This window comes from Amblyomma americanum, chromosome 6, assembly GCF_052857255.1.
Source record: "Amblyomma americanum isolate KBUSLIRL-KWMA chromosome 6, ASM5285725v1, whole genome shotgun sequence".
In the NCBI taxonomy this organism is placed as follows: domain Eukaryota; kingdom Metazoa; phylum Arthropoda; class Arachnida; order Ixodida; family Ixodidae; genus Amblyomma; species Amblyomma americanum.
In genome coordinates, this window is record NC_135502.1 from 96,625,556 (window position 1) to 96,651,876 (window position 26,321).

General features: G+C 46.4%; 2 protein-coding genes across 3 annotated transcripts in view; both read right to left on the minus strand.

Moving 5' to 3' along the window:
• Nucleotides 1-540: 540 nt before the first annotated feature.
• Nucleotides 541-22,321, minus strand: LOC144094859 (uncharacterized). Its single transcript, XM_077628739.1, has 6 exons — nt 22,256-22,321; nt 13,006-13,281; nt 7,992-8,061; nt 6,940-7,083; nt 5,197-5,420; nt 541-823 (listed from the first exon to the last, which is right to left on the minus strand). The coding sequence occupies exons 1-6, from the start codon at nt 22,310-22,312 to the stop codon at nt 632-634; spliced, it is 963 nt and encodes a 320-aa protein (XP_077484865.1). The 5' UTR covers nt 22,313-22,321; the 3' UTR covers nt 541-631.
• Nucleotides 22,322-23,741: 1,420 nt separating this feature from the next.
• LOC144093896 (nephrin-like) overlaps nt 23,742-26,321 on the minus strand; it is a 195,787-nt gene continuing 193,207 nt past the window's right edge. For both annotated transcript variants that reach the window (XM_077627644.1, XM_077627643.1), the window contains exon 16: nt 23,742-26,064. The gene's annotated coding sequence lies outside the window, so the exon portion shown is untranslated. The remainder of the gene's footprint in view (nt 26,065-26,321) is intronic.

Here is a 26,321-nt window from a genome sequence, read left to right on the forward strand (position 1 = left end):
TTAGACTTGCTTCCTCTTGTGAGATCGCGATTTCCTTGTGCTACATTGGTGCAGATTGGTTGTGCCGACTCTGTAAATATGTAGTCGACGCTCCCGCTAGATGGTGAAGAAGTTCCAACGCATGCTTGCAGAAAATGCTGATTTATGAGCAATCCCCCCATAAACAATTGTTGAGTTTAGCCGTGGAGCCTGGTCGAAAGCATGCATGTATCGCCTGTAAGCGTCGTGCGCGAGGGCGAAAAATTTGTTCCAGTAAAAAAAAAAAAAGCTATATGAGAGCGGACCTGGAATCCTGCCATTGAGTGGGAAGCTGCTTACAAATAGCTTCATGTTCCCAATTAAATTCTCTTCTGTCATTTCAGTCACAGTGAGTTACTTTGCAGGAAGTGACTTCTGAAAGATATAATCCGCACTGCTCGGCACTAGTGTCGACCCAACGTGTTACCTGCACTGTTACATAGTGCGCAAGAAAGACGTCCACGTTGACAGGGCGAAGAAAACGGACGTGGACAATTAAAGAAGTTTAAGCGTCGCTCGCTGTTGAGATCTGCTGTTTTATTCGGCCTCTTTTCTCCCTGTCGTGTACCGCAGGGCCGGTCGCGGTCCGTTGGCGACCTTTCCGCATCCGCCGTCAGTTGGGGTGCGGCAGCTGGCAGAAGTAGCGGCCCACCGTGGAGCAGGCCACGTCGTCCCAGCCGAAGTCGATCTCGTTGCTCACCTGAGCGCAGTGCTCGCCGTCGTTGGCGTTGTCCGGGGCGCCGGGCCGCCAGAACTGTGTGGTCCGCAGCTTCTGGCCGTTGGCCACCCACAGCCAGACGCCCTCCTGCCCACGAATGAAGGTTGCATGACAGCTAGGTTACGATAGGTTCGAACAAAATGCCGCCTTGCGTGAGCAACTGTCAATTAATTAATCAATCAATCAATCAATCAATCAATCGATCGATCAATAAATCAATCGATCGATCAATTTCCAATCAATCAACCTTTCCTTGGACGCATTAAAATGGCCAGAAAATTGCTTTCTTTATGATTGTTGTATCTGGTTAAACCTTCAGGGGAGTCCCGCTAGGTGGAGTAGATTTCTAGTAAGGGAGTAATAAGTGATTGTCATCTACCCAAGCGCAGCCATACGGCTACAAATGCCAATGTCAATCACTGATTACTCCCTTAGTAGCAACTACTCCTCCTTGGAAAATTCCCCTAAAGATTTGACAAACACTGCTCCCACCTCGAGTGTAGCAGACACGAACAAAGGTAACTCGTGCGACACGAATAAAAAAATGCGGTCTTTTTGTTATTATGCGTTCCCCTCGGCTGCAGAATAATAATGAAATTCTCTAATTTAAACGCGTCACGGCTTGAACTCAATGAATCCAAGAGAAACCATGCGTGTCGTTTAATATACCTTTCTCTTGCTTCCGCTGCCGCTGTTTTCTATCATTTTTTCAAACGATTTCACCTGTGATTTCGTCTGATCAGTTACGAGCTTTATTTCTTTTCCAGCTGTCTGTAATAAAGCAGGCTTTCTATTAAGATATTTATTTGCGTCTTCTTTTTAGTTTCTGCGCTCGCTTTGCTAAAGAATTTGCATTCTGCTTACTTATCGTGTTGTTTTTTTTGTCTTTTTCTTTGGTTTTATTTCTTTTCAGCATATTTTTTCTGCTACCGTTTTATCTCCTTGCCTATAGATAGCCAGGTGCCTGACCTTCAACGGTGCGTCTGTGTTCAACCCTCCTCAGGAGAGGGTAATGCGTTTATATTTGCTCCCCAACCTCTCCTAGCCCCCTTCATCTATTTTAATTTTCCTTAACTATTCATAAATATTTTTCCTGAGAATACTGTAGTGAATGACCTGCTCTCAGCTTCTGCATTCCTACTTCAGTGACCATTCACAGCTGCCTTTTCTATTAACAATGACGAGGTCATGTTGCTCACATAGTTCTAATGGCGGTCTGTGCTTGCAGTTTGTATACCCATTGAGTTCCTTGATGTCGGCTTTCATATCTCGCCTCAGGATGAAATGTTCGTCATTTTTGAACTAGTCTATGTCCTGGCTGAAACACTGCTCTGTCTGCATTCTTTATCCATCAAGATATAAACAACTCACAAGGAATGGGTCGATCCACCATTACACATCAGATCATCGGACGCACTTCGGCTCTGGCGGGCTTTTCTCCTATACTTCAAGGAAGAAGAAGGGCCTGGCCGTTTCTTCGCAGAGTCGACCACAGGACCACCCCACTTTGAAGAAGAAGTGGAGACCGGCCCTCCTCCCCCTCCCCCACCTCCACCCCCATGAAGCCCCTCATTTCTGCCGCAAGGCTAGGCCTATTTTATGCAGAAATAAAGACGTATAAAAAAAAACAACTCACAGCCTCTCATTGTGACATGGATCAATAAATGCTCCCTAAATGCTTCTTTCACATGCCTGCAATCTCTGTTTTGCCGAACAAGTGCGCCTATTCCTACCGCCTGTCTTCATCCGGCATTTTGCTGTGCTCTTCCCGAGCGTCATTTTTTATTATTGATGGTTACGCCACATCTCAAAGATGTGCTTCCGTAAATGTATGAATACTGGGTTGTTTTCGTGAAGCTCTTCCTTGCTTTCTGTCCACATACAATGGCTTCTGCGTCAATGCATATTTATGTACACGTTAGCGCAAAGCTAGGCTGTTTTATTTTTCCAGTCTTTTCCATGCTCGTCTAAGGTTCTTTACTGGTAATGATTTACTCTCCTATCCTCCGGTGACGCCGTCACCTCCATAAATCACATCTCTTTCCTCAACTACTGGGGGCCACCTGGGAAATTAGTAAGGTGTGTGTGCGGGCTAGTTGGTAATGCATTGTAAGACGAAAAGCGCGAAAAAAAAACACACGGACGCAAAGAAAGACGAAGGACAAGCGCTGCGTGGAAAAACCACAGCCATTCAAGTCTGCCGCCATCCTACCAACGGCCTGAGTTCGCGCTGAAAATGAATTCTATTGCGTGCGAAAGCGTCCTGTCGTCCGACGTAGTGTACCCCACGGTTTATGTCGAATAACTCAAACCTTATTTCGTTTCCTAGCTTTCGTATTTCCCTGTTCGCTACTTTCGCACCGATTTCGACTCGTTGTCCTTGACGTACCACTTCTGGGACTGTGCAGATCACAATCCGCACACCGTAAGAGGCTGCCTTCGTGTCACTGAATTCCTTCGCGATTTGCTGTCTAATAGCTCCAGCTACCTCTCTCAGTGCGTCGTTCAGTCCTCTGGCTATCACAACTGAGTTCCTGTTCCTTTACCCCCACGTTACTGAACTACTTCTGCCTAAGCGGCCTCACCTAGAAGCAAAGAGGAAAATTTTATGGGAACGCATAAGAATGCCATTAAAAGCTCTCTTTCCATTCGGTTCTGTCGGCTTGCGGTCGAGCCGGTAATAAAAACATAAGCGGTTCTCGACGCAAAGGAATAGTGCTGCACTTCCGATTGCGTAAGACAATGGTCTGAAACCCTATTCTCAAAATCAAACTTGCTTACTCTTTTTTTCGGCTCACGCCCAGAAGCAACAGCATGCCATTTCTCCTACGTGGGTTTTGGCTTTTGATTACATCTTGAGATACTTATGTTCCGAACAATTGGAGGGGTTACTTAAGGTCCGCCTTGAGGGTATGATGCTATAGCGTACTGAGCTAATTTCCTTCTATGCAGAAATTCATTCTTTACTTTACACTCATAGATCCCTGGTAGTTCTCATAGCCCTCCTAGCGCAGTGGTACAGAGGTTAAGCGATGCGCCACTGCCCTGCGATGCCAGGTGCTCCCAGCGGTGGGCCTTCTGTGAACCAGGTTGCTTTTCCCGAGAGATCAATCATTAATGTAAGTGCCGCCGGCCACGGTGGGCAGGTTGTGATGACGACGCAAGATTGTGTCACCAAAGGTGGCCCTCCTGCCTTCTGAGTTGGTCTCTGGGGGCCAGCTGCCAGAGTGATGCTCGTGATTTTCCGCTCATAACGCTAACAACGCCAACGCCGGATTTTCTGGCCTACGGGGAGTTTAAAGCTATCGCGTTGAAAAGGGGAAAACTTCATTCGTCCACTTCCAGTGAAATGTCCTTAATTAACGCTCTCTCTCCCTTCTCACTCGACAATCAGATCAAGCAAGAATGACAGGAAATGGGAGAGAGCGGAATAAACGGCAGCTAAAGAAGGCTTGATTAGCCGAAAGCGGCTGATCTGGCTGGCACTGAAATCAGAAAACTGAAAATTGAGAACAGGTTTTTGAGGGAAGGAAATAGCGCAGTACCTATCTCACGTCTCGGCGTAATAATAATTGTTTTTTTGGGGAAAGGAAATGGCGCAGTATCTGTCTCATATATCATTGGACACCTGAACCGCGCCATAAGGGAAAGGGAAAGGAGGGAGTGAAAGAAGAATGGAAGGAAAAGGTGCCGTAGTGGAGGGCTCCGGGATAATTTTGACCACCTGGGGACCTTTAACGTGCACTGACATCGCACAGCACACGGGCGCCTTAGCGTTTTTCCTCCATAAAAACGCAGCCGCCGCGGTCGGGTTCGAACCCGGGAACGTCTCGGCGGAAACCTGAACCATGCCGTAATGGAAGGGATAAAGGAGGGAGTGAAAGAATAAAGGAAGGAAGATGTGCCGTAGTGGAGGGCTCCAGAATAATTTCGACCACCTGGGGATCTTTAACGTGCACTGACACCGCACAGCACACGGGCGTTTTTGCGTTTCGCCTCCATCGAAACGAAACGCGGCCGCCGCGGTCGGGTTCGAACCCGGGTACTCCAGATCAGTAGCCGAGCGCCCTAACCACTGAGCTGAAATCAGTGACGTTCTAGAAATTCAGATAAATTTCTATTTTTCACATAATTTGAGCAGTAAAATTTGACAAAAAGAGAAGCGTCAATATTTTTAGGCGAATTTTAGGAAAATGAATTATTTAGTTTTTTTTCAGACTGCTGCAGAAAAAAATGGCCAGATATAGAAATTTTTGTGTCCAAGTTAGTAAAATTTCGGTTAAGGCAAAAAACATCACCGACTGAAATTGAGGAGGGGTTGACGGGGTCCGCTAAGAATGCGGCGGGAATCGCCACCAACAGCCGCCGCTCTGAAATGAAGCGCCACTGAGATTCCCTATGCGGACCAAGATCATGTTCTATTCTGCTCCAGTCAATGGCCTACGGCGAGCAAGCCTTGCCTGCTGCTGGTCGGTGAGCCCGATGTAGGCCGAGCGCACTTTGGCTCGGCGCATGAGTTCGCGCAGGAAGCGGTTGGTGTCTCCGTCGGCCACGTAGGCCAGCTCGGCGCCGGCGTCGCGAGCGCACTCTTCCGAGGCAGTGGTGAAGTTGGCCTCGGTCCCGGACAGCAGGAAGTAGCCGCCTTCCAGGGCGCCAGGGTAGAGGGAGTACCCGGACACCGGCACTATGTGAAGAAACCACCCCGATGTGACAGCACACCATTAATCATGTCTTCCTAGAGCGAGAGCCCCTTTGTGCCAGCCGCCAGCGGTTCTCCGGGTGTACTATCGTGCGCATTATGAATTGTAACTGGCCGACCGAAAGTGCTGTTCTAGCCTTAAACAATTTGCATGCGCTGTGATATGCACCGTATAAAGCCCGCTCCATTGAAGTGGCCGCCAGATGAACAGCCATTTGGGACCACCTTGCTGTCTCTTGTCCGCGAAGGAAGCTCCAACCGCTGTAGTGTGTTAAAAGTCGCACAGAGCGCGACTCTATGTGACAGCTGTCAGCGCCACATCGCTTACGGTGACGTATAATTACAGCATTTGCCATAAATACGAAGGATAAAATCAGAAACAGCGGCAGACGCGTACAAACGCGCTGCCACGCACACAGGCGGATGGAAATCACGGAGAGACGTTAAATAATAATAATAATTGTTTTTTTGGGGAAAAGAAATGGCGCAGTATCTGTCTCATATATCGTTGGACACCTGAACCGCGCCGTAAGGGAAGGGATAAGAGAGGGAGTGAAAGAAGAAAGGAAGAATTAGGTGCTGTAGTGGAGGGCTCCGGAATAATTTCGACCACCTGGGGATCTTTAACGTGCACTGACATCGCACAGCACACGGGCGCCTTAGCGTTTTTCCTCCATAAAAACGCAGCCGCCGCGGTCGGGTTCGAACCCGGGAACTCCGGATCAGTAGTCGAGCGCAAGAGAGAGACGTTGCGCCGTTCGTAGTTTCGTTGATGTCAGTGTTTAAGTTCATTGCAGAAGCAACAAGTGCTTGCTTGTAGTGTGCATTGCGGAATAATGCGCATCATGGAAAACCTGAACCGCGCCGTAAGAGAAGGGATAAAGGAGGGAGTGAAAGAAGAAAGGAAGAGGTGCTGTAGTGGAGGGCTCCGGAATAATTTCGATCCCCAGGTGGTCGAAATTATTCCGGAGCCATCCACGACGGCACCTCTTCCTTTCTTCTTTCACTCTCTCCTTTATTCGTTCCGTTACGGCGCGTTTCAGGTGTCCAACGATGCATGAGACAGATACTGCGCCATTTCCTTTCCCCAAAAACCAATTATTATTATTATGAAAATCTGAAGACTTCATGTGCTAAAAACAATGTAGAAAAGAATCGAAGAGGCGCAGCGAAGACAGTTATAGTGCAGGAGCCCTAAAGGGAGTGATTTTAATAATCACTAATAAACGTTAAGTTTTTCGTGTAAACAGTGCACGCGCAAGAGAGGCTGCCCTCCCAATTCGTTTCGATTGGATTTTTGTGATTGCACTATACTCATGTCTTCCTTTTACTGTCGAATTTTAGTAAGAATAACAAGGAAAGTACCTCAGAGTGTGTTCATCTTAGCTACGTTTTTGCGAATTTTCTTTTTCGTGTAGTAATGTGAGCAGCCGGGCAGTTGGTATGACCGTTGCTTTTTCTTTCCCCGCCAGCAATCACCAAGCTCCGCGATGATAGTACTCACGTTTTTCGCAGGTCGTGTTTCCCGCTATGAAGAAGCCATCGGCGCATTTGCACAGGCGTTTCCGGCAGACCGCCAAGGGACCCGTGCGCATCTGGCATTCGAAGTCTCGATCACAGGCCTCGTTCAGCCGCGGGATGTGCAGCACTGGCAACATTGTGCAAGAAAAAATTACGTTAAAAATTAAAAAAAACACGCACTTTTCATCCTCTTCATCGACGATGAAATGACGCCAAAATCGCGATCCGCGCTCTGCTACTGTCATCCGTTTACATTTATTCTAGCCTGCTTTACTAATGCACGCCGTTCTGAAGAAGGGAGGTTGCGGTGTCGTCAGAATCGTTAATGAACGCTGGGCGGAGCCATGACATCAGGTGATCACCTCCCCTGACCGATGCCAATCGATCCCTCGCCGGTGAACTTGTCTGTTCGCAGTGACTGAAGAGCATCACGTCACGAGCACCTGCCCAATGGTAAGGTAGGTTCTCGTTAGAGAGAGAGAGAGAGATAGAGAGAGAACAAAGGAGAGGGAGGGGAGGCTATCCAGGGGCAGCCACACAATGCCCGGTTGGCTACCGTACACTTGATGAGAACGATAAAAGGAGAGAAAGTGAAGATAGAAGGAAAATTAAGTCCGTTGTGTAAATGCAATGTCCCGATGCGTCGTGACCTGCCGTTGACATTCTCTAAAAAAAGAACAGCTGTTCCATGCAACGTCCACACGTTAACTCTTTATGCTGTACGCGCCAGGCGAAGGGGGTAGTTTCAGCAATGAGGGGCGAGAACTTGCACTGCTTTTAGTGAACCTCGCTATCCGGAGAAAATCTGGCGTTCTAATTGGCGGTTGGTGCCATCCGTGCCGTGAAGTATGCTCTGTAACATCTATCATACATAAATATTAGCCGTTCCGGCTGCTTGCCTGGAAGAAATTCGGCCATGTTATTCACGCGCTAGCGGTTCAGTGCAGTTGTGGAGCCACCACATTCTTGTCAGCCGTCTGTTCATTCAGGAGCACTTGTGTCCATAATGTACAAGAGGAAGGAAAAGTGACATACATGGTTCGCAGGCAGGAGAGCAGAAGCCGTCTTCAGAACAGAACGGAGTTTTCCATAGTGGCCCCGCGCGCTGCAAGTGAAGTGTGATATCCTTGAGAAAGCTTGGGTGACAACATACATACACTAGGGCAACAATGCAAGTGCGCTTATTATGCTGAGTAGGCGGGTTTATATCAGGCTCCCGCGAAGGCCCAGACCTTAATTGGCGTCTAATCAGTGCGATCTTACAAGACTGTCGTTTTCGCAATGTGGCCCTCGGCGCCTATAGGCTCTGCCAAGAATGGACTGCTGAAGCCCGTGCGATATAGAGACCGTTTCACGGGTCTCTGTTTTGCGTACATAGAAAAATAATAGGTTGGGTTGCAAATTCGTTTTTTCGTGAGCCGTCGACACACAATGTGCACTGAATTTCACAATGCTATGAAATTCTAAACAATCGGTTCCATATTATTTTGCATAGAAAAGAGTAAACTTCAGACACGTAGAACTTCATTGGAAGACAGGCTGCGACAGTTACGCTTGTAAATTGTGACCTGCAGTGCTGGCTGTCACTGAATTGATCAACTTTCATGAACCGGAACTAAGTTGCGGGCACTGAAGCACGTTGTATCCGGTGCTTCAGGCTTGATTTCGACTACCAAGTGTTCTTTATCGTGCATCGAAGCGCTAGGACACAATCTCGACCAATTGGCTCACGCCGACTTCACGGAATAGCAACTGTAGCTCCATGATTTGACATTAATACAATCTTGTCGCTCTTTCTTCGCTTTGAATTCCACCTCCTTCGAAACAAGGCCATCGCGACTGGTATTGAGTCTACTACCAGACAGAACCCATCGCGCTGAGCTCAGGAGGCGAACGCCATATCCACTGAGCCACGACGATGAGCAATGCAACGCTCAGTTGAAGCCCAAATAGACCCATTTCTTCTATCAGCTATCCACAGGATAGAGGAATGGCCTAGTCTGAGAATATTTTTGAAAGTACCCTCACTTCTCTGCGTTGCCGTGAGTACCAATTTATTGGGTTATACTGCTAAATGGCGTATTTATGTGATGATAATGATGGAATTCTATGCCGCTAAGGCATCTGTGGCCAAAGAGCTCCATGGCGCAAGGTATTTTCAAATTCTCAAGGTGGGGTCAAAGACCCATTTCCCAATCATTTCACCCTAAATAAGCCGAGCACCAGACCAGGGGAAAGCTTGTACCCATTGTATCACTGGTGGGTACCCGGCGGCACTGGGGATCGAGCCCCGCACCTCCCGCATGCGATGCGGATGCTCAAAAACTTTGCCACCGCTGCGGTTGTTTTCATATACTTTTGCCTGTGCTTAAGCGCATGTGCGTGTTAGTTCTGACACACCTCCAAAGGATGCAGTAAGCGCGGCTAACTCAGTTCCTCTTTTAAATATGCACTATATCTTGTGAGAACGCCTCCCAATTCACAAACAGAATTGCAGAAAGAGACCATACAAGATTTGACATACAGCGATGCTGACTATCACGGATGTTTATTGGGTGAAATAACACATCCAAGTAGGGCTGCCTTTGCATTAATAAACGGCGCAGAGGACCGCGTTTCGGTCCGCCGTTTGTGTGACGTTTACTTAAGCAGCTCAAAACGTCTTGGATTGGGAGAAAACTATATTTGCCTAGAAAAACCATGAAAGCACTCTTATTCATCTTAAAAGCTAAAGTACAATGTACAGTCTTGGCCAAAAGTATCAAAGACATAGTGTTCAGCCGTAGCGAAATAAATATTCCTAGAAAGCTCCGTGTAGCGGATCATTCAAAACACAAGTCAAGCAGGAATCTTTTCTACCGCAAGAAGAGGTTTTGTGCTAGCATTTCAAGGTAATTCGGTCTTTAATAGTGCCATAATGGCTCTGTTATGCGGCAGAAGAGAAAAGCCTTTGGCCTTAAGACTTTTGACCAAAACTTTACATCTAGAACGTGTTAGAGGTTTCCCCGAAAGGGATGAATGTAGAAGCGAAATCATTCCTTAAGGCTCATTTTTTCTTCTTTGAACCCTGCCCCACTCTCCCCGAATTGTATTCCTGAACACTGCCGGTATATATCAGGCAACCATATGTAAAAAAAAACATTGCTTAAAATGCACTGTAACGAAGACAAAGCGCTTAAGCAATCCCACCTGATGGGAGGAAACCTGAAAACTCCAAAGGGGTAAGTAGGCCTTACGAACAAAAACCAGAAGTAGGAAGCAAGAGTAATACTAGATGAAAAAGGAGAGGAAAATGTGTTGCGCAAAACTTGCATCCGCTGAATAGATAAGCTGTGGTTAACGTCGGCGACAGCATGGAAATCCCCAGGCGCAAAAACGTGGCCAGGGGCGGCAGATGGCTAGGTGTGGGAAAATTACATTAGGAAGTCTGCTGTGATAGAGAGGCCGCAGTCGGCAAAAGACAGAGCGAAAAGAGATAATGTGAAGGTGTTTCCTTAATGCAGTGAAGGTACACACATGCAGCCTCGTTACTGAGGACAATGATGGTGAATAAAGGCAATTCATCGTGACTGCAACAGAAGCGAAGCACCGATTTTAGCAGATCGTCAGGATTCTACTGGAGGAGAATCTCTGTTCACTAAGAGCCCTGGGAGTTCGATAACTAGCGATTTGCTTAATGTTGAATTATGAAAGCTTCCACCTTCAGGCGTAGTTTTTCTACAAGACATTGAAGTCTGACTTCCGTGCGTGCTTGGCTTACTTCGTGTTCACTTCAGATATCTGCTGTGTATTCGTGAGCGAGGTATTCACAAAGAAAACGTGAATGAGTAAGTAGAACGTTCTTGCGGGCTAGTTGGTTCATTGCAGAAAAAAGGTTAGTACTGCGCGAATTAGACACGGCAGGAGAACAGGCACAAACATGACAACAAAGGCGCAGACTTCCAACTGTTTATTCGAGACGGAAAGGCAAACGCTATATTAAGGACGAACCTTAGCACATAACCATCGTTGTCATTCACACATGTCCTGATTAAAATCTAGACCACATTGATCAAATTGTTACATTGCAGCCGGGCCGATAAACCACCACAGAGTACTCAGTCATCATGTCTCCAGACAATTCATGTCGAGAAAATGAAAAAATGAAAAAAGGCAAGGAACCTAACAATCAACCTGAGTAAAGAGGGTGAAAAAAACGCGAAACACGGATCACCGGGATTCTCATTTCGCGTATTCCTCGAACACACGGGCTTGACGTCCCGTCTGTTCTCCGTCAGGTAGTTAGACGCAGTGACAACGCTCCGCGAGTTCTACCTTGAACGATTAATAACTGGACGCCCCACTCCAGTTGTAGCCAACACAGTGCTGTGCGCATGTGTGATTTAATTCCTCTAAAATGAACTAATCACGCGCACAACCTGGACACATTTCTTATTGTGTAAATAGTTTGTACACATTACTTCTCCCCCTATCCTCTCTTCCTGTCCCCTCACCTCTTTCATTTCATTTCTCCATTCTGCCTGCTATCCTTTATTTCCGCTGCCCCAGCTCAGGTGCTTCAGTATCGATGGCAGATGCCGGGGCTAGTAAAAATCTTTCCCTTCCTTTTTAGTATTATTTTAATAAACAACCACTACCACCACCATTTCGCGTGTTTTTTCACCCTCTTTACTCATGTTGATTGTAAGGTTCCTTACCTTTTTTCATTTTTTCATTTTCTTGACATGGAGGGTCTGGGAACATGATGACTGAGTGCTCTGTGGTGGTTTATCTGCCCTGGCTACAATGTAACAATTTGATCAATGTGGCCTAGATTTTAATCAGAACATGTGTGAATGACAATGATGCTTATGTACTAAGGTTCATCCTTTATATAACATTTGCCTTTTGGTCTCGAATAAACAGTTGAAAGTCTGCACCTGTGTTGTCGTGTTTGTCCCGGTTCTCCTGTCGTGTCTAATTCGCGCAGTACTAACCTTTTTTCGTGAATGAGTAGCATGCTCTTAATGTACCTCGAACGTGAGATTGTGATGCAGAGAAAAATACTTGCGGAAATACTCACTTACGCGGCTGGTTTGCGGAGGAATCAGTTTCATGGAGCACAAATTTCACCCTTGTATGCCGTAACCTGTGGGGTGATGCTTTCCGTATTTCTCAAGTACTTCCTTTTGAAGCAATCATTTTTCGGGCTCAAATTTCGCATACAGGCGCATTTATGCGGTTTCAGATTCGCAGTAATCGATACGGAATCGCTACTTGCTTGGTACGCATATCAATAAAAAAACTTGGATTCTATTTCAGTTTGCTTTTCGAAAAATTAAGGCACGTAATTCAATGAGCATCGGTTCTCACGGCCTCCTAAGGTACTCCTCGCATGCCTTGAGCTGAATAAAACCAAAAATAACCGGTGCGAGATAAACCAGAACGAGTAGACGACATAGAATTCTTGTAACATCAGCTCTAGCCCTGGAGACGAAGCGTCGTTGATTCGTGAGTTACCTGTATTGGCTCTTACCGGCAGGTGGCGCCAGCGATCCACATCACTGATACTAAATGGAATTTCAACTCGGAAAGACCTGCTCACGAGAAATAATTAGTGACAGGTGGTCGACAGATATATGTAGTTTATGATAAAAATTACAGCCGCACAGGCCTGACATCCTTTCTTTTTTTTTTCTCTGAGTAATCACTGGAGTTTCCTGCATTTACTTTGAAATTTTCGATATTTTTTTTAGAGCAGAAGCGAAACATTAACTTCAACGGAAGTGATTACGTCGACGTAATGGTGGTGGTAGAATTACACCCTTAAATTCATTATGTCGAGAATTGCTCCGAATGTGTCTTGATATAAAACGGATGTGTACCTCCTACCTGGAGGCGAGGGAAACACCTCCGAGAAACGTTACTGTGCTTTAGTAGGATCGTGGTTGAAAGTAATAGCATACTTGCATTCAACGCGGCGAGCACTCGACAGGCAAGTCTTCTAAAGCATATGAATTACCCTGGCAGAATCCTTCCAGCGCACTACTACTGCAAGCTACTCTCTTACCTCGTCGAGGACGGCGTCCTGCAAGTCGTAATAGCTGAGGCGGGGCTCCGCTGTTAGCTTGAGGCCCGCCTGGTGGCAGAGCTCCTGCTGCAGTATCTGGCAGCCCGCCTTGCCGTAGTTGAAGGCGCGGCAAGTGGGCACCTTAAGGCAGGCGGCAAAGCACCACGTGACGCTCACTATGCCGTCCACGGTGTCGGCTCCCTGGAGCAGGGCGCGGCCACGTCGAAACTCGGACACCGCCCACCGCGCAGTAGGCACCACGGTGGGTGCCCCGGCCTGCGATCAGAGGAGGACGCTTGTTCAAGATTTGCGTCATCTTACGACGCTCAAAGAGATTAGAATGGATAAAGGCGGCGAAGAAATTTTGATGCGGAAAAAAAACCATGCCCGACGTCCACGGACCATGTTGTGATCTGCAGGCAGTTGTTTCTCGGTCTTTGCGCGGAACAGTTCCACTGCACAGTTCCACTGCACTATAAAATCTTAGCTGCCCAGTGTATTTGACGTATACTTTCAGTGAAGAAACAAATCGGAAAAAAATAGCCAACATGGGTTCCCTGTATGATACTGAGGCACTACTGTTGAAAGCGAGCAAGAGGGATTTTGCAAGTTGAACGCTTCTTGCCTAAATAACGATATTCAGCGAGAGCTAGTGAAAACGTTGCCAGGATTTTTTCTTTTACTTGTGTTACCCCTTCGCAACTTCCCTATACGATAATAAAGCACGCGCTTAACCAAACGCTTACGCCCACTCCTAGATGCGATGCGCATGTTGCTATAGCATGCATGCCGTTTTGAACGCCACGTGACCGGGGACAGGCGGGATTTTTCGCTATCCAAGCGTGAGCACACACACGCTTAGATCCTTGGGAGCACGCGCGCACCTTTTCACAATCAAGCGTAAGTACGAGGTGTTTCAGGGGAGCCCGCCACTTAGTTTTAAAAATAGGCTTTTTTGAGGTACAGAGAAGCTTTTTGCGGCATAGTAATACCACCGTTAGGAGACGTCAGAAAACATGCGAACCATGTCCTCTACTAAAGGGATTACCGAAATGCTTAAACTTTACTCTGTCTAACACAAATAGGCGCCTGATCCCAACTATAGATTAGTAGCCGGCCATTAGTAATAGCCGTATTAATTTTTTTAATTTATAAAGCACAATTAGCCTCTCCTCCGCGGCTCAATAAGCTGGGGTCATTTTAGCTGCCGCGGTGGCTTAGTGACCCGAAAGACGCGGGTTCGATCCTGGCCACAGCTGTCGCATTGCGATGGATGCGAAATTATAGAGGGCCGTGTACTGTGCGATTTAAGTGCACGTTAAGGAACACCAGGTCGTCGAAATTACTGGAGCCCTTCACTACGGCCTGAGCCGCTTCGGGACGCTAGACCCCCTCAAATCTATAAATTTTGGTCGTATCTCGCGCATTTGGAAAAACGCGTGCCTGACTGTCTGACCGAAGCTGCTGAAAGGAAGTAGGAAAAGGAAAGAGCACGGGCCTGCCTACTGGCTCAAGCCGAGCCACACTCGCTGCACGTGCTGAAAGTAGGAGACCAGAGAGATCAGATAGGATAGGATATAGGAGAGCAGAGATAGAAAGAAAAGGCGCGCGCTAATAGTCCTCGGCCCGATCCTGGAGGCAGTGCAATACCGGGCCGACCAGTGCCAGAGTGCATCCAGCACTCCGCCATATTCCAAAAATAAGTTTAGTATATTTGATCTTAGGACCAGCAGCAGATATTAAATCAAGTACCGGGTATGAACTACCCTGCGGTGAGCGCACAGCGACGTCCATCAAAACACGCCACTCCATGGCGCTCGTGCCAGTTTGGTGGCGAGGAGCGATGAGCACCGCATTCTACAGGCCCGCTGTTTTTGGGTTGCGCGACAAAAGGCCCAAACTTTTGGGGCCACAGCGGTGAAACTTGAAAAATGAAAATTGGTTTTGGGGGCAATGAAATGGCGCAGTATCTGTCTCACATATCGGCGCACACTTGAACCACACCCTTAGGAAAGGGATAAAGGAGAGAGTGAAAGAAGAAAGGAAGAAAGAGATGCCGTAGTGGAGGGCTCCGGAATAATTTCGACCACCTGCGGATCTTTAACGTGCACTGACATCGCACAGCACATGGACGCCTTAGCGTTTCGCCTCCATTGAAACGCGGCCACCGCGGTCGGGTTCGAACCCGGGTACTCCGGCTCAGTAGACGAGCGCCTTAACCACTGAGCCACCGCGGCGGGTTCAGCGGGGAAAGCGACCGAGTTTTCAAAATGTTACAAAACTGGCTTGGCTATTACTAACGGCGGGCTACAAATCTCTCATTTAAATTGTCTATCTGTAATAGTTAAAATGCTATTAGAATTTTGTTAATCTCTTTACTAGTAATAAGACTCCCTGTTTCTTCACGTCTGCCAACACTGATATTACTATGCCCCCGAAAATTTTCTCTAGCCCTAAAGAAACTGCTTATAAGGGAAAACAGAAAATCGAAACTCGGTTTTTTGTGAAGGAAATGGCGCAGTATATGTCTCACATATCTGCAGTCACCTGAACTGCGCCGTAATGGAACGGATAAATGAGAGCCTAAGAAAAGAAAGGATGAAAGAGGTGCCGTAGTGGAGGGCTCCGGATTAATTTTGACCACCAGGGGATCTTTAACGAGAAAAAACTCCCCGAAACTCGAAAAACCATATGTATCTTGATATAGGAAAACATGTTTTCGGCGGCCCTGCCACTGACTGCTTACTTTAGCATTCGAATATGTATATGGGTGATCGGCACCTTACCTTTTTTTTTTTACTCATAGTTCCTTCTTAGTTGCGCAGACAGCGCTATTCACTCTTAATGGGAAATCACTTCCACAAGTTTTGAAATGGGATGACTGCTGCGCGATATTTGCTGAAGCTTCTGAGGGCGTATACCCGTGGTTCTAGTGGGAGCTTCGCAGTGGTGATGAGCGTCAGTTGTCCGAACGAGGTTCACGCAGCTGAAGCATAGAGAAACATATTTACGTAAGTACGTTTCTCTATGGCAGAAGTGCACCAGGCGCCTCCTGCAAACACGATGATGCGTTTCGTCGGAGTTTGCGCATTCCCGGTTGATTGCTTCCGCAGAAAGGGGCCCCACGTCAGATTATAGGCAGTGCTTGCTGCCTGGATGCCGCCTGCACCGTGGCTATTCCCAAGCCATATACATGGCAGTTTGGGACATCAAGATAAGAAGGGCAATTGTGTTTGCAGTTCACTGCCTATATGTATTCTGTCTGCTTACTAATCCTGGCATATATGGCTCCACGGCCACTGTATTATGGCGCCAGTCTATTTCCGACGTGCGGGTTCATTTTGCGGCAGTTTACTTTTACTAGTTTTGGTCGAGGGCAACATGCGGGCGTAGGAAGTTGTGTTCGCTGTCATTTTGGGGCTATTCTACCGCCGTGGAATATGCTTTTGTTGAAAAAAAAGCAATTTTAAGCGTATCATAAGACATCTAAAAGCACGTTTTAACCAATATTCTTGCTTCCTTGTTGTGCAGCATCGCAAAGACATGTCCAACATTCTCGGGCAAAATTTTAAAAATTGGAAAGTTTTAAGATACTGCTATAGGACTATTGAAGGTAATGGTCTATTCTTCTGATAGGTACCAAATTCTTTCTTTTAAATTGTTTTCATAGATCGCATCGAACATTTAAGACTGCCTTAGAAATCCAACGAGGAACGCTTTTGACGATAGCAAGAACAATAATAGAAAAAAAATGCAATGCTTCTGTCGGGTGGTCTGCGGATATATTTATGGTTGTAATGGAATATTCCAGTATAAGAAAAAATGCAAAAGAATTTTTCATTCTTTACTTAACGTTCATAGTTCCGTGGGAACCCTAATACCCCTCCTGACGCGGTGGTGCAACGGTTAAGTGATGCGCCACTGCCCTCTGATGGCAGGTGCTGCCATTGGTGGTACTTGTGAGATCCAGGCTGCTCTTCCGAAGGAACCTCTCGCGACCAATCATTAGTCTAATTGCCATCTGCCACGGTGCGCAGTTCGCTCACAATCCGATGGGCAGAGTGTCACAACGCCACAAAATTACGTGTCATAGGTGGCCCACCTGCCTCATACGTTGCTTTTCTATGGATTTTTCATAGATTTTTTGCTCACGCTCAATAGCGCCGACGACAACGCCGGATTTACTGGGACACAAACTTCTTAACGTTATCGCTTAAAAAAAATAATACTGCAGCATTTATTGAAAAACATACTACAAAAAAGTGCCCTTCATTCAATTACCTGAATGCACTGAAAGTTTTTAACGTTTCTGAGGGACGCCGTTGGTGGCCAGGAAGATTTTCGCACGCATGCTAGTGCCGGCTATTAGTCAAAACGTGGTTCTTTCCTCAAAGTTTCTCTGACAAAATCAGTCCTGGTCAGCGATTTCAAAAGCTAAAAAGTGTTATTACCACGCACCTGACCATGCCTCCATGTTCTAACGAGGTCATAACATGTATTGAATAATTACTGCTGTATCTTCAGTTAGTATACGGTTACCTTTTTTTTTTTTTGGGGGGGGGGGGGGGGGGTGCATGCTGAAACATCTACGTGTGAATCACGCATGAAGGATTATGGGAATACCTATTTTGTATGACTAGAAAAATACACTGAAATCCGCAAGTTTTCCGCGTGATTTCCACCTGCTTTCACTATGCGGTCCGCATGGTGTGTAGGATGTCATAACGGGGTCATATGCATTCCAAAATTTCCATATCAGATGTCTGTATTGTTCGCATAGATTACACGTGTTCATTATAATTTCTCTATAATTCATAAAAAAACGGAATTCTTTAGAATCGTAAAAAGGAACGTTTCACTCGGCGTGCTTGAGTTCATTATAAAATCTCATGATACCGGCCTAATTATTGCTACATTTATTTATTAAACTTTCAATTGCTCAAGTTCGCTCAAATTCTTTATAAAGCTATTGAAACTGCGAAAGACACCCCATCTGCGGGGTTGTTTGTTTGAAATGGCAGCTTCATGGACGCAGTGCGTTTTTGCCGCCTTGTGATCGGAGCGCGCAAAACCAGCAGCGTGCGCAGCAGGGAACGCGTTAAATGCATTCCGCGCCTGGCGGCGTGAAGTTTGTTCAAGACACTTCATTAACTTAAAATACCCCTAAAATGGGCGATTACGTAAATGGTAATGGCCTCATTGAGGCTGCTCTAGCGGGCTCAAGTGCCTACAATATTAGTCGGATCAGCGAGCGCGGGTGCCTCATATGCTGCGCACAACCGGTGTTTCGAGCGCTTTATTCACAGAGCCGACGAGGTTTCGGATTGTAGTGATCTTTTAGAAGCTGCAATATTTTTGCTTTCTTTGAACGCTTTACTTGATTGAAATGCGCCGCGTATATTAACGTTTGAAAGCAGCAGTGGCCTAGTGGATTGAGAATCGACCTCGTATGACGGAGGAGTAGGGTTTCAACTATACACCTGTTTTCTAGTAGGTAAAAGCTCACCTCTGGCCTAGTTGTCGGCTTTCTTTAGGAGAAAAATATTAGGAAACCAGGAAGGATTTTCACTCAGCCTCGAGAACAATAGAAACAATGGCTCTCTTTGGCTATGCTGCGCTTGCAACATTAAAAGGGCACTTATACAAGGCGCATTAAGTAATTATGCGAAGAGACAAGCATTAAGTAAAAAGAAAATTTTCATTTTCTCAAACAAAGCTTTCATTTTCTTTTCGACCTCTCCGCTATTATTACCTGAGGCTTCCTGCATTTTTTTAGAGGTATGGAGTTTTGGCAAATGATGTCTTTGCCAATAACCGCGGTATTTTAATATTAAATAATTAATGCTAGTAGAAACCTCATCTGAGCTCAACGTTAAAAATTATTTACGCATATTTATCTCTCGAATCAATGCTGAATTGTAGCTTACTTTGTCACAGCCCTCACTGCAATCAGCCAATTTCATGTAGCAACGATGCACATGCGTTTTGCTCCAATGCCATGCTTAGGTCTCCGCTACAAAATGAAGCCGCCACGGTGGCTCAGTGGTTAAGGTGTTCGCCTGCTGACCCGAAAGACGCGGGTTCGTTCCCAGTTGTCGCGGTCGCATCTCGATGGAAGGGAAGAGCTATAGAGGCCCGTGTAGTGTGCGATGTCAGTGCGCGTTAGGGAGCCCCAGGTGGTTCAAATTAGCCGGATTCCCAACTACGGCGCCCCTGATGGCCTTACTCGCTTAAGGACGTTAAACCCCATAAATCAAATAAAATAAACTCCAAACAGTATAATTAAAAATTACGCACAATAGCTATTTGTTGCAGACCAGTAACGGGAGACCAGTCTACGGCCATGAAGTCATATCACAATAAATCAACATTCGCAAAAACAACGGATAATAAGCGATGACGAGGCATTTATACACCATGAGGCGGTGTGGGGCGTGGGTGACTAAGGAACAAGACTGAAGCAGACATAGGATGTCGGCGTTATGCCAGGGGATGATATCACCTCCTTTGTTTCTGCAGAAGAAAAAATAAATAATGCAGATTGTTTTTTTATTCCTGTACATTTCTGTGCTCCCCTTTTTTATTCTTCCATGGCCTTCCGGTTGAACGATGTTAAAGTTCGCGGCTAGACTTGCGCTAAGCGACCGAGCGTTATTCTTATATGCTCTTTCTATTACAGTGGGAGTTTTTCTCCGCTAGCCATTATTGAAATAACACAGAAGTACTTGTATTTGGGCGTGTTGGTTCATATCTTTTCAGGAGGACACAGGGGCGCAACAAAAACACACGGACATAGAAGTAGACAGGGACGAGCGCTTACCCTGTCTACTTCTATGTCCGTGTGTTTTTGTTGCGCCCCTGTGTCCTCTTGAAATAACAGCTTCATTAATTCGGGCTCCTAGGACCGTGAGGATTTGGCATCATGCAGGCCATTCGCGGCTCTTTGTAGTGCGAAATTATCAGACTTTTAGTGCAACCCTTTCTCGTTTGCTATATTCCCTGCGAAAACACAATGCTATTAAATAAAAAAATAACTGCGGAACACGTGTACAAGCGCCGCACTATTTTCCCCTCACTGCTAGCTTCTAAACCTTCCACTTCATCTTTGAGCCTTCACTGCTAGCTCCGAGGGCATTATGCTAATACGTATGCGAGCCGGTACAACCTACTGATCCGCCAAAGCAGGTTGGGTTGCTGGGCAAGTTGTGTTGCTGGGCAAGTTGATTTGACATTCTGAACATTGTAGCGCTGGCAGACGACGGACGAAGGAAGGACGCGGCACACATTGCACCAAAGCAAATTGATCTTTCTGGGTGTCAACTTGCAGCTTAAGTGTACTCAGTAATAGAAAAGTGAAAAAAGAACAGTTGAAACGAAAGGATCTGCACTGCCCAGCACATCGCCATGACAGAAGAAAGCATACAGGCCTCAGGCTAAGAATAAACCCTACCGTGACTCACCGTTATACACGCAACCGACGCTAGCTTCGCAGCAGGCACCATGTGCACCATATGCGGGGGCTGTGTCCCTTCCTAACCCGGTGACATACTAAGATCTCAGATGCTGCTTCTTCTGGAATCGCGGTCATTGCTGGCGCCTTGTCAACACCCGAATAACCTACAGCACATGCTTATTGCGTGGACAGCGAAGAAGCCTGCAGAGATTTGCAGAAAACTGTGCACGTCTGCTTATAGCTCACAATAACTGCAACAACATAAGCTTACACGATAGTCCGGAGTTTCATGAAGATGTCGAGAAGGTTCTCTGACCACCACAGTCTGATAAGGAACGCAAGAGCTCATTAAGTTTGCTGAGTGAATGACAATCTGGATCTGCTATCTTTTAGCCAGAGGATTCGATCTCTACCCTTTTTATGACGAAAGCACACAGACAGACAGAAGAAGCTCCGAAATGTCAGAAAAGATGCAAGCGCAATCATATCGCTCAACAGAGCGGGTACTACTTTTCTTCTAGGAGCGCGAAAAAATCATCTATATTTTGCATCTCCTACGGTATGCACTATGTAGGTCCAAAGTACCAAAATGTCCCCGTCGCCATCAATACGTTAGATATTTGAGGCTATGGAAAGTCAGTTTGCGTGCTCACAGAGTGTATAAACAATATTTCTCATGCCACTGAACCGCACTCACCGCAGCTGGACCGAGTACACAGAGTCCCCTCTTCTTTGCTAACAGCACTGCGCAACCATATATCAGTGCATCCACAATGAACTTGTGGAAGATGGGGCTAAGTAGCCGCTCTAACTAGTGCCTATATGATGCCCACAGGTACCATTACCGAGGTTAGGCTACATGAAACATAATTTCTCCCATAAGTAGATGGTTGGAGAGTCGCCGCCATAGCTCAGTTGGTGGAGCACCGTCCGCGACATACGGAGGCCGTGGGTTCACATCCCACTTGCGGCATGGGGTTGTTTTTGTTCTACTTTCTAATGAGTTAACCTTCAGCCATAAAATCATTGCACTACTAAGTTGCAATTGATCAAAACCACCAATTAAAAAAACGCTGAAACACTCCCCTATCATTTCTTTTGTTTTGGTGACTGCTGCCTTCCTTAATACGCATGTCATGATGAGCCCCTCGCTACCGTACCCTTGTGTCTGCTCACTAGTGCTCAAATGAACAATTTGTCCTTTGTAATTCTCAATGATGAAGCTACCCAGCTAGAAAAATCTGTTCATTATGCGATGCTTGCACAGGAAACTAAAATGGTGATGTTTGCTTGGAAGTGGCGCCATGGCTACCATTCAACTGTTCCAGAAACCCACAAATAGAATATTCCCTGCGAAGCCCTGAAAACCGACAACTTTCTTCAAAATCAGTTGCAAACTGACGCATGCTGAAACAAAAATTTTTAAACAAAGGCAGAAGTGTACGTACCGGGATAATTAGAGAACGGTTTGCTCATCATCATCTACATCACAAGCTGAGTTAAGTTCACCGCTAATAAGAGAGCTTTCAAGCCATTCCAAATTACCGTTGTTCTTTGGCAACTACGGATGCCGTATTCCAGCGATATGTTTCAACCTCATCTCAACACGTGATTCTCCGTCGTCCTTCAATCGCTGACCCCTCAACTACTCTAACAGACCGGCTTTTTTTTTTTGCACCACACATTATCGAAAACTCATCATTTTCAAAGCGCACCACGATTAACGCTGACGCATATTACGCCCAAAGTAAACTCCAACACGAATAACATGGAGCAGGTTTAAACACGTCTGCTTACCAGGGAGGCGTGGACTTCCAGGAGCGCGCACAGGGCGGCCGTCCAAAGAAGAGCCATGTTGAAACTGGTCGGCCCACCCAGAGAGTGCAAAAGATGATGCGCTTGTTGTCCGTCGGCCGTCTCATTAACCCAGACGCACAAGCAACTGGCGGTGTTGCGTTGCGCGCCGTGCTCTGAATAGCCGATGCTTGATTAGTAGACATCGCGGTGAGCACACTGAGCCTGGGGCATATGGGCTCCCATTCACGTGCTTGTCTCTCGCGGTAAACGTCCCAGGCTTAAGTGAATTAGCCGCGGGGCAGACACCGGAAACCATGACCAGCTGTCGCTGGTGATTAATATTTGCTCCTGCTTTTATTTCGGTCACCGCTGACGATGCGACCTTGAACGGGGGCGTTCGAACCAAGGACAGGGTTCGGAAGAATTAATGGCCCCCTGACATGGTGCACGGCGCAAGGTAGCCTTTGCCAGTGGGCAGTTTTTGATGGAGAACCCATGGCGAGGGTAAGTGTAGCGGGATAGAGAGAAAAAGAAGTTTTCAAAAGCGGGACGACGGAGTGCACAAAAACAAGTACCAACGATAATGTACTTCTACATGGGTTAGGTTAGGTAGCCTCTGCAACATGCCAATGGTTCCGCTCGTATAGTCGGAAGCGCGCCAAAATAGCAGAAAAATAGCGGCAAAAATAGCGCCAAAATAGCGAAAAAGAGTGCCTTTGCACTTGTTCCCATTTTGGTTTTCCAAGTCGGCTTACTGATTTATTCAACCATAGAGCTTAACGCGCTACTTAACAATCAAGGCGCAGTGAATGAAAGGGTAGGCCGAGCTATTCGGAAAGCACTAATCTGCTAATGGTATAGTATAGGTGCGTTATTCTTTCCTAGATGAATGTCATCCGGACATTAGGTACCGAGGCACAGCGCACAGCCATAATCTATGTAGAAAGAAAAAAGAGTTACTAACCGGGATCATTCATTTTGTTTCAGGCAGGAAAAACGCTAAGGCGCCCGTGTGCTGTGCGATGTCAGTGCACGTTAAAGATCCCCAGGTGGTCGAAATTATTCCGGAGCCCTCCACTACGGCACCTATTCTTCCTTTCTTCTTTCACTTCCTCCTTTATCCCTTCCCTTACGGCGCGGTTCAGGTGTCCAACGATATATGAGACAGATACTGCGCCATTTCCTTTCCCCCAAAAACCAATTATTATTATTATTATTCAGGCATGCATCGTAATTGTAGGGAGAAGGACTATTGAGTGCTTCCATTAATGACGATGCTATGTAGGGTAAGTACTCTCTAAAGACATGGAGGAGTCCACAGTTAGACTGTTTTATAAAATGCGAGCTGCACCGCAGGAGATCGCACCTTGCGTTAGACGACCTGACGTTTTGAGCATTATAACCACACAATCTATTTCACCGTGGATCTTGAGAGGCGCTGCTGCTTTCCGCAACGCACGTTTTGCTTCTGATCATGACCACTGCGTTGGCTTCTCATTATGATTTTTATTCACATTATTTTACACTTTTGACAATCTCAGTTGCCTCCCTCGCTGAAATTGTGGCGTCGACCGATAAAAAATATAGCCATGGAATGACCGACTGATATATATATTCTGTCTTTCATTTTTTTTTTGCTAATTACAGCGAATGGCCACAGTATTATCCCTAAGGGTTCAGCTTGAGCCAAGTTGACGAAACAAGCAGGCTGCTAGAATTGTACGCGGGATTAATTTTGCGCTAGACTTGATTCTCTTTTCTTATTGCCGGACGTGCACCTCAAATTTTGCCTTACTCCGTTGGCTGACGCCACCTTTGCGAACGTCAGAAAGGAGATTTTTTAATCGATTATTCTTGTGCTAATACAGATTAACCATTGTTTTTGACAGTATATATAAGTACGATCCCCATTTCGAGCAACCTGCCGGTTCTTAAAACAAGCATTCCAAACATGAACAAAACAGCCAACAACAATCGAGAAAGCACCACTCCGACAACGAACTGCGCATAACTACTCACATAACCGCAGCGATGGACAGCAGTTTGAAGAGGGATGACAAGCTTGCGAAAGAACAAGGGAAGCAAGCCCAAAGGCCTGTTGGTTCTAGCGTCTATCACAGAAACGTTCAAATGACAAAACGCGAGCGTACCTGTTCTGAGACTTACTCTTCTTGGTTTTCTTTGCTTTAGATCGCAAAAAAGAACAGTGTTGCTTACAAAGCAGATCATACCATGCCGCTTTATTGACAATGTAGCCCATCAGCAAAATGCATCTGTGCGTAACTAAGCATTGAAACCACTGGCTGGCCTCTGTTCTCAGATCTCGTTGATGGCTCAAAATACGCATTCTATTTGAAAGCGCAACTTTATTTCGGTCGTAAAATTCTGATTTTTAGCTATAAAAGCGCCGCTCCAAAATGACAGGTCACAAAAACTATCGAGACATCGTAAATTATTGCACGGCTGTCAGGAGTGGCTGCTATGCTAGATGTGACTGCCTTGAACATAATACACGAATTGTAAGTGAAACACTGCTCAATGAATATCAGTTGCTGTTTTTTTCGGTAAACATTCAAAAAATATTGCCTGATAACGAGCGCACAAATAGCAAGGTCGGAATAACGTAAACCATAGGGGCCAGAAAGCAATGTGTGTGGTGTGCTCATCGATTCAGTGACGTGAAAACACCCTTACATTAGGCCTGCTTCTTGAGACGACGTTAGACGTGCAAATTGACGTTGTTTCAAGTAGACGGGGACACATTTCTGCGCCACTGAATGCAGCTCACCTAGCTGAACAGTCATACGCTGATGATTACCTTACACATTCTGCTGAATCCCCATCTTTAAGTGAGCAATGAAGTAGTAGGTGTGACGTTATTCGTTTTGTGCGTCAGCTCGGAGCACAGGCCAAAATAATTCTTCACACCTGTCCCGCATGAGAATGCCTCTCTCACCACCAATGCAAAGCTTATGCAGGCAGTCAAGCACTGGACAACGCAAATGAAGCGAATACAGTGCGTGCAAGCTAGGACACCCTGAAAAAGCTGACGCCGTAGTCACAGAGCTTCTGTCACACGTGAGAGTTACATGATTAGATGGCTCGCGAGGACTGATTAGATATTACATACAATTAAACAATAGTCCCAAACACGATTGGCCTAGAAGAAAGGCACCTGCCAAAGAAGACCCGCACTTGCGTCAGAGAAGGTTTGTGATTACGGCTATTAATTTGATTTTGGAGCCCTCCGGCTCCAAGCTGTCGCATTACAAGGGAATACCAGAGAGGAGAGTTTTGTCTTCTGCGTTTTCACGTTTCTTACAAGAACACATCATTTCATGACTCTGCGCTCTTCTCCCAAACCAAGTTTATAACCATCTTCCAAACGACTTTTTGTCGTCAGAAACATTACCATATTCTTTGTAGGTACAGTGCATCGAAAGGATGCGTGCGCATCCATCTTGTCCATTCAAATTTTACAGACACACGGTCACTATACACAACCGAAAACACTCAGAAGCACCACATTGTTCCAGGACACGTCCACAGAGCCAAGCCCGCACGTGAGTCGACACAATGCTTGTACAAGGTGAGCCTTTTTTTCTTTCGGGACACCGGGAGACCACACGGTGTGTCTGTGTTCCAGCGTGATGCCTCGCTCCCCTGAGTTCATGGCGTCACCTCGCAGCGTCGCCTTGTCTCGTGTGTGTCTTGTGAAAAGTTTATCATGGGCACAGTCTTCTCAAGCGCTGCCACGTACACTAAAAACAGCACCACAATGGTTGAAACACTCCAGCGACGAAATGAGGCTGGAAAGGAAAGAACGGGAAAATAATTACTGCCACGATCAATATAACTGATCCAACAGAATGTGAAAGCATGAACTTTTGTGGCTTGAGCGTTCCTTGTTCTGAGGACGAGGAGGAGTTAAACTTTATTAAAGAAGAGGTCTTAGGCGCGGGTTGGGGTGACGTTCCCCTCCCCGCGGTGGGCTCCTCTTCCAGGCCGGACGCCAGGTGGCCGACCGACGATGTCGTTCGGCGACCTCTTTGGCCCGCTCCGTGAC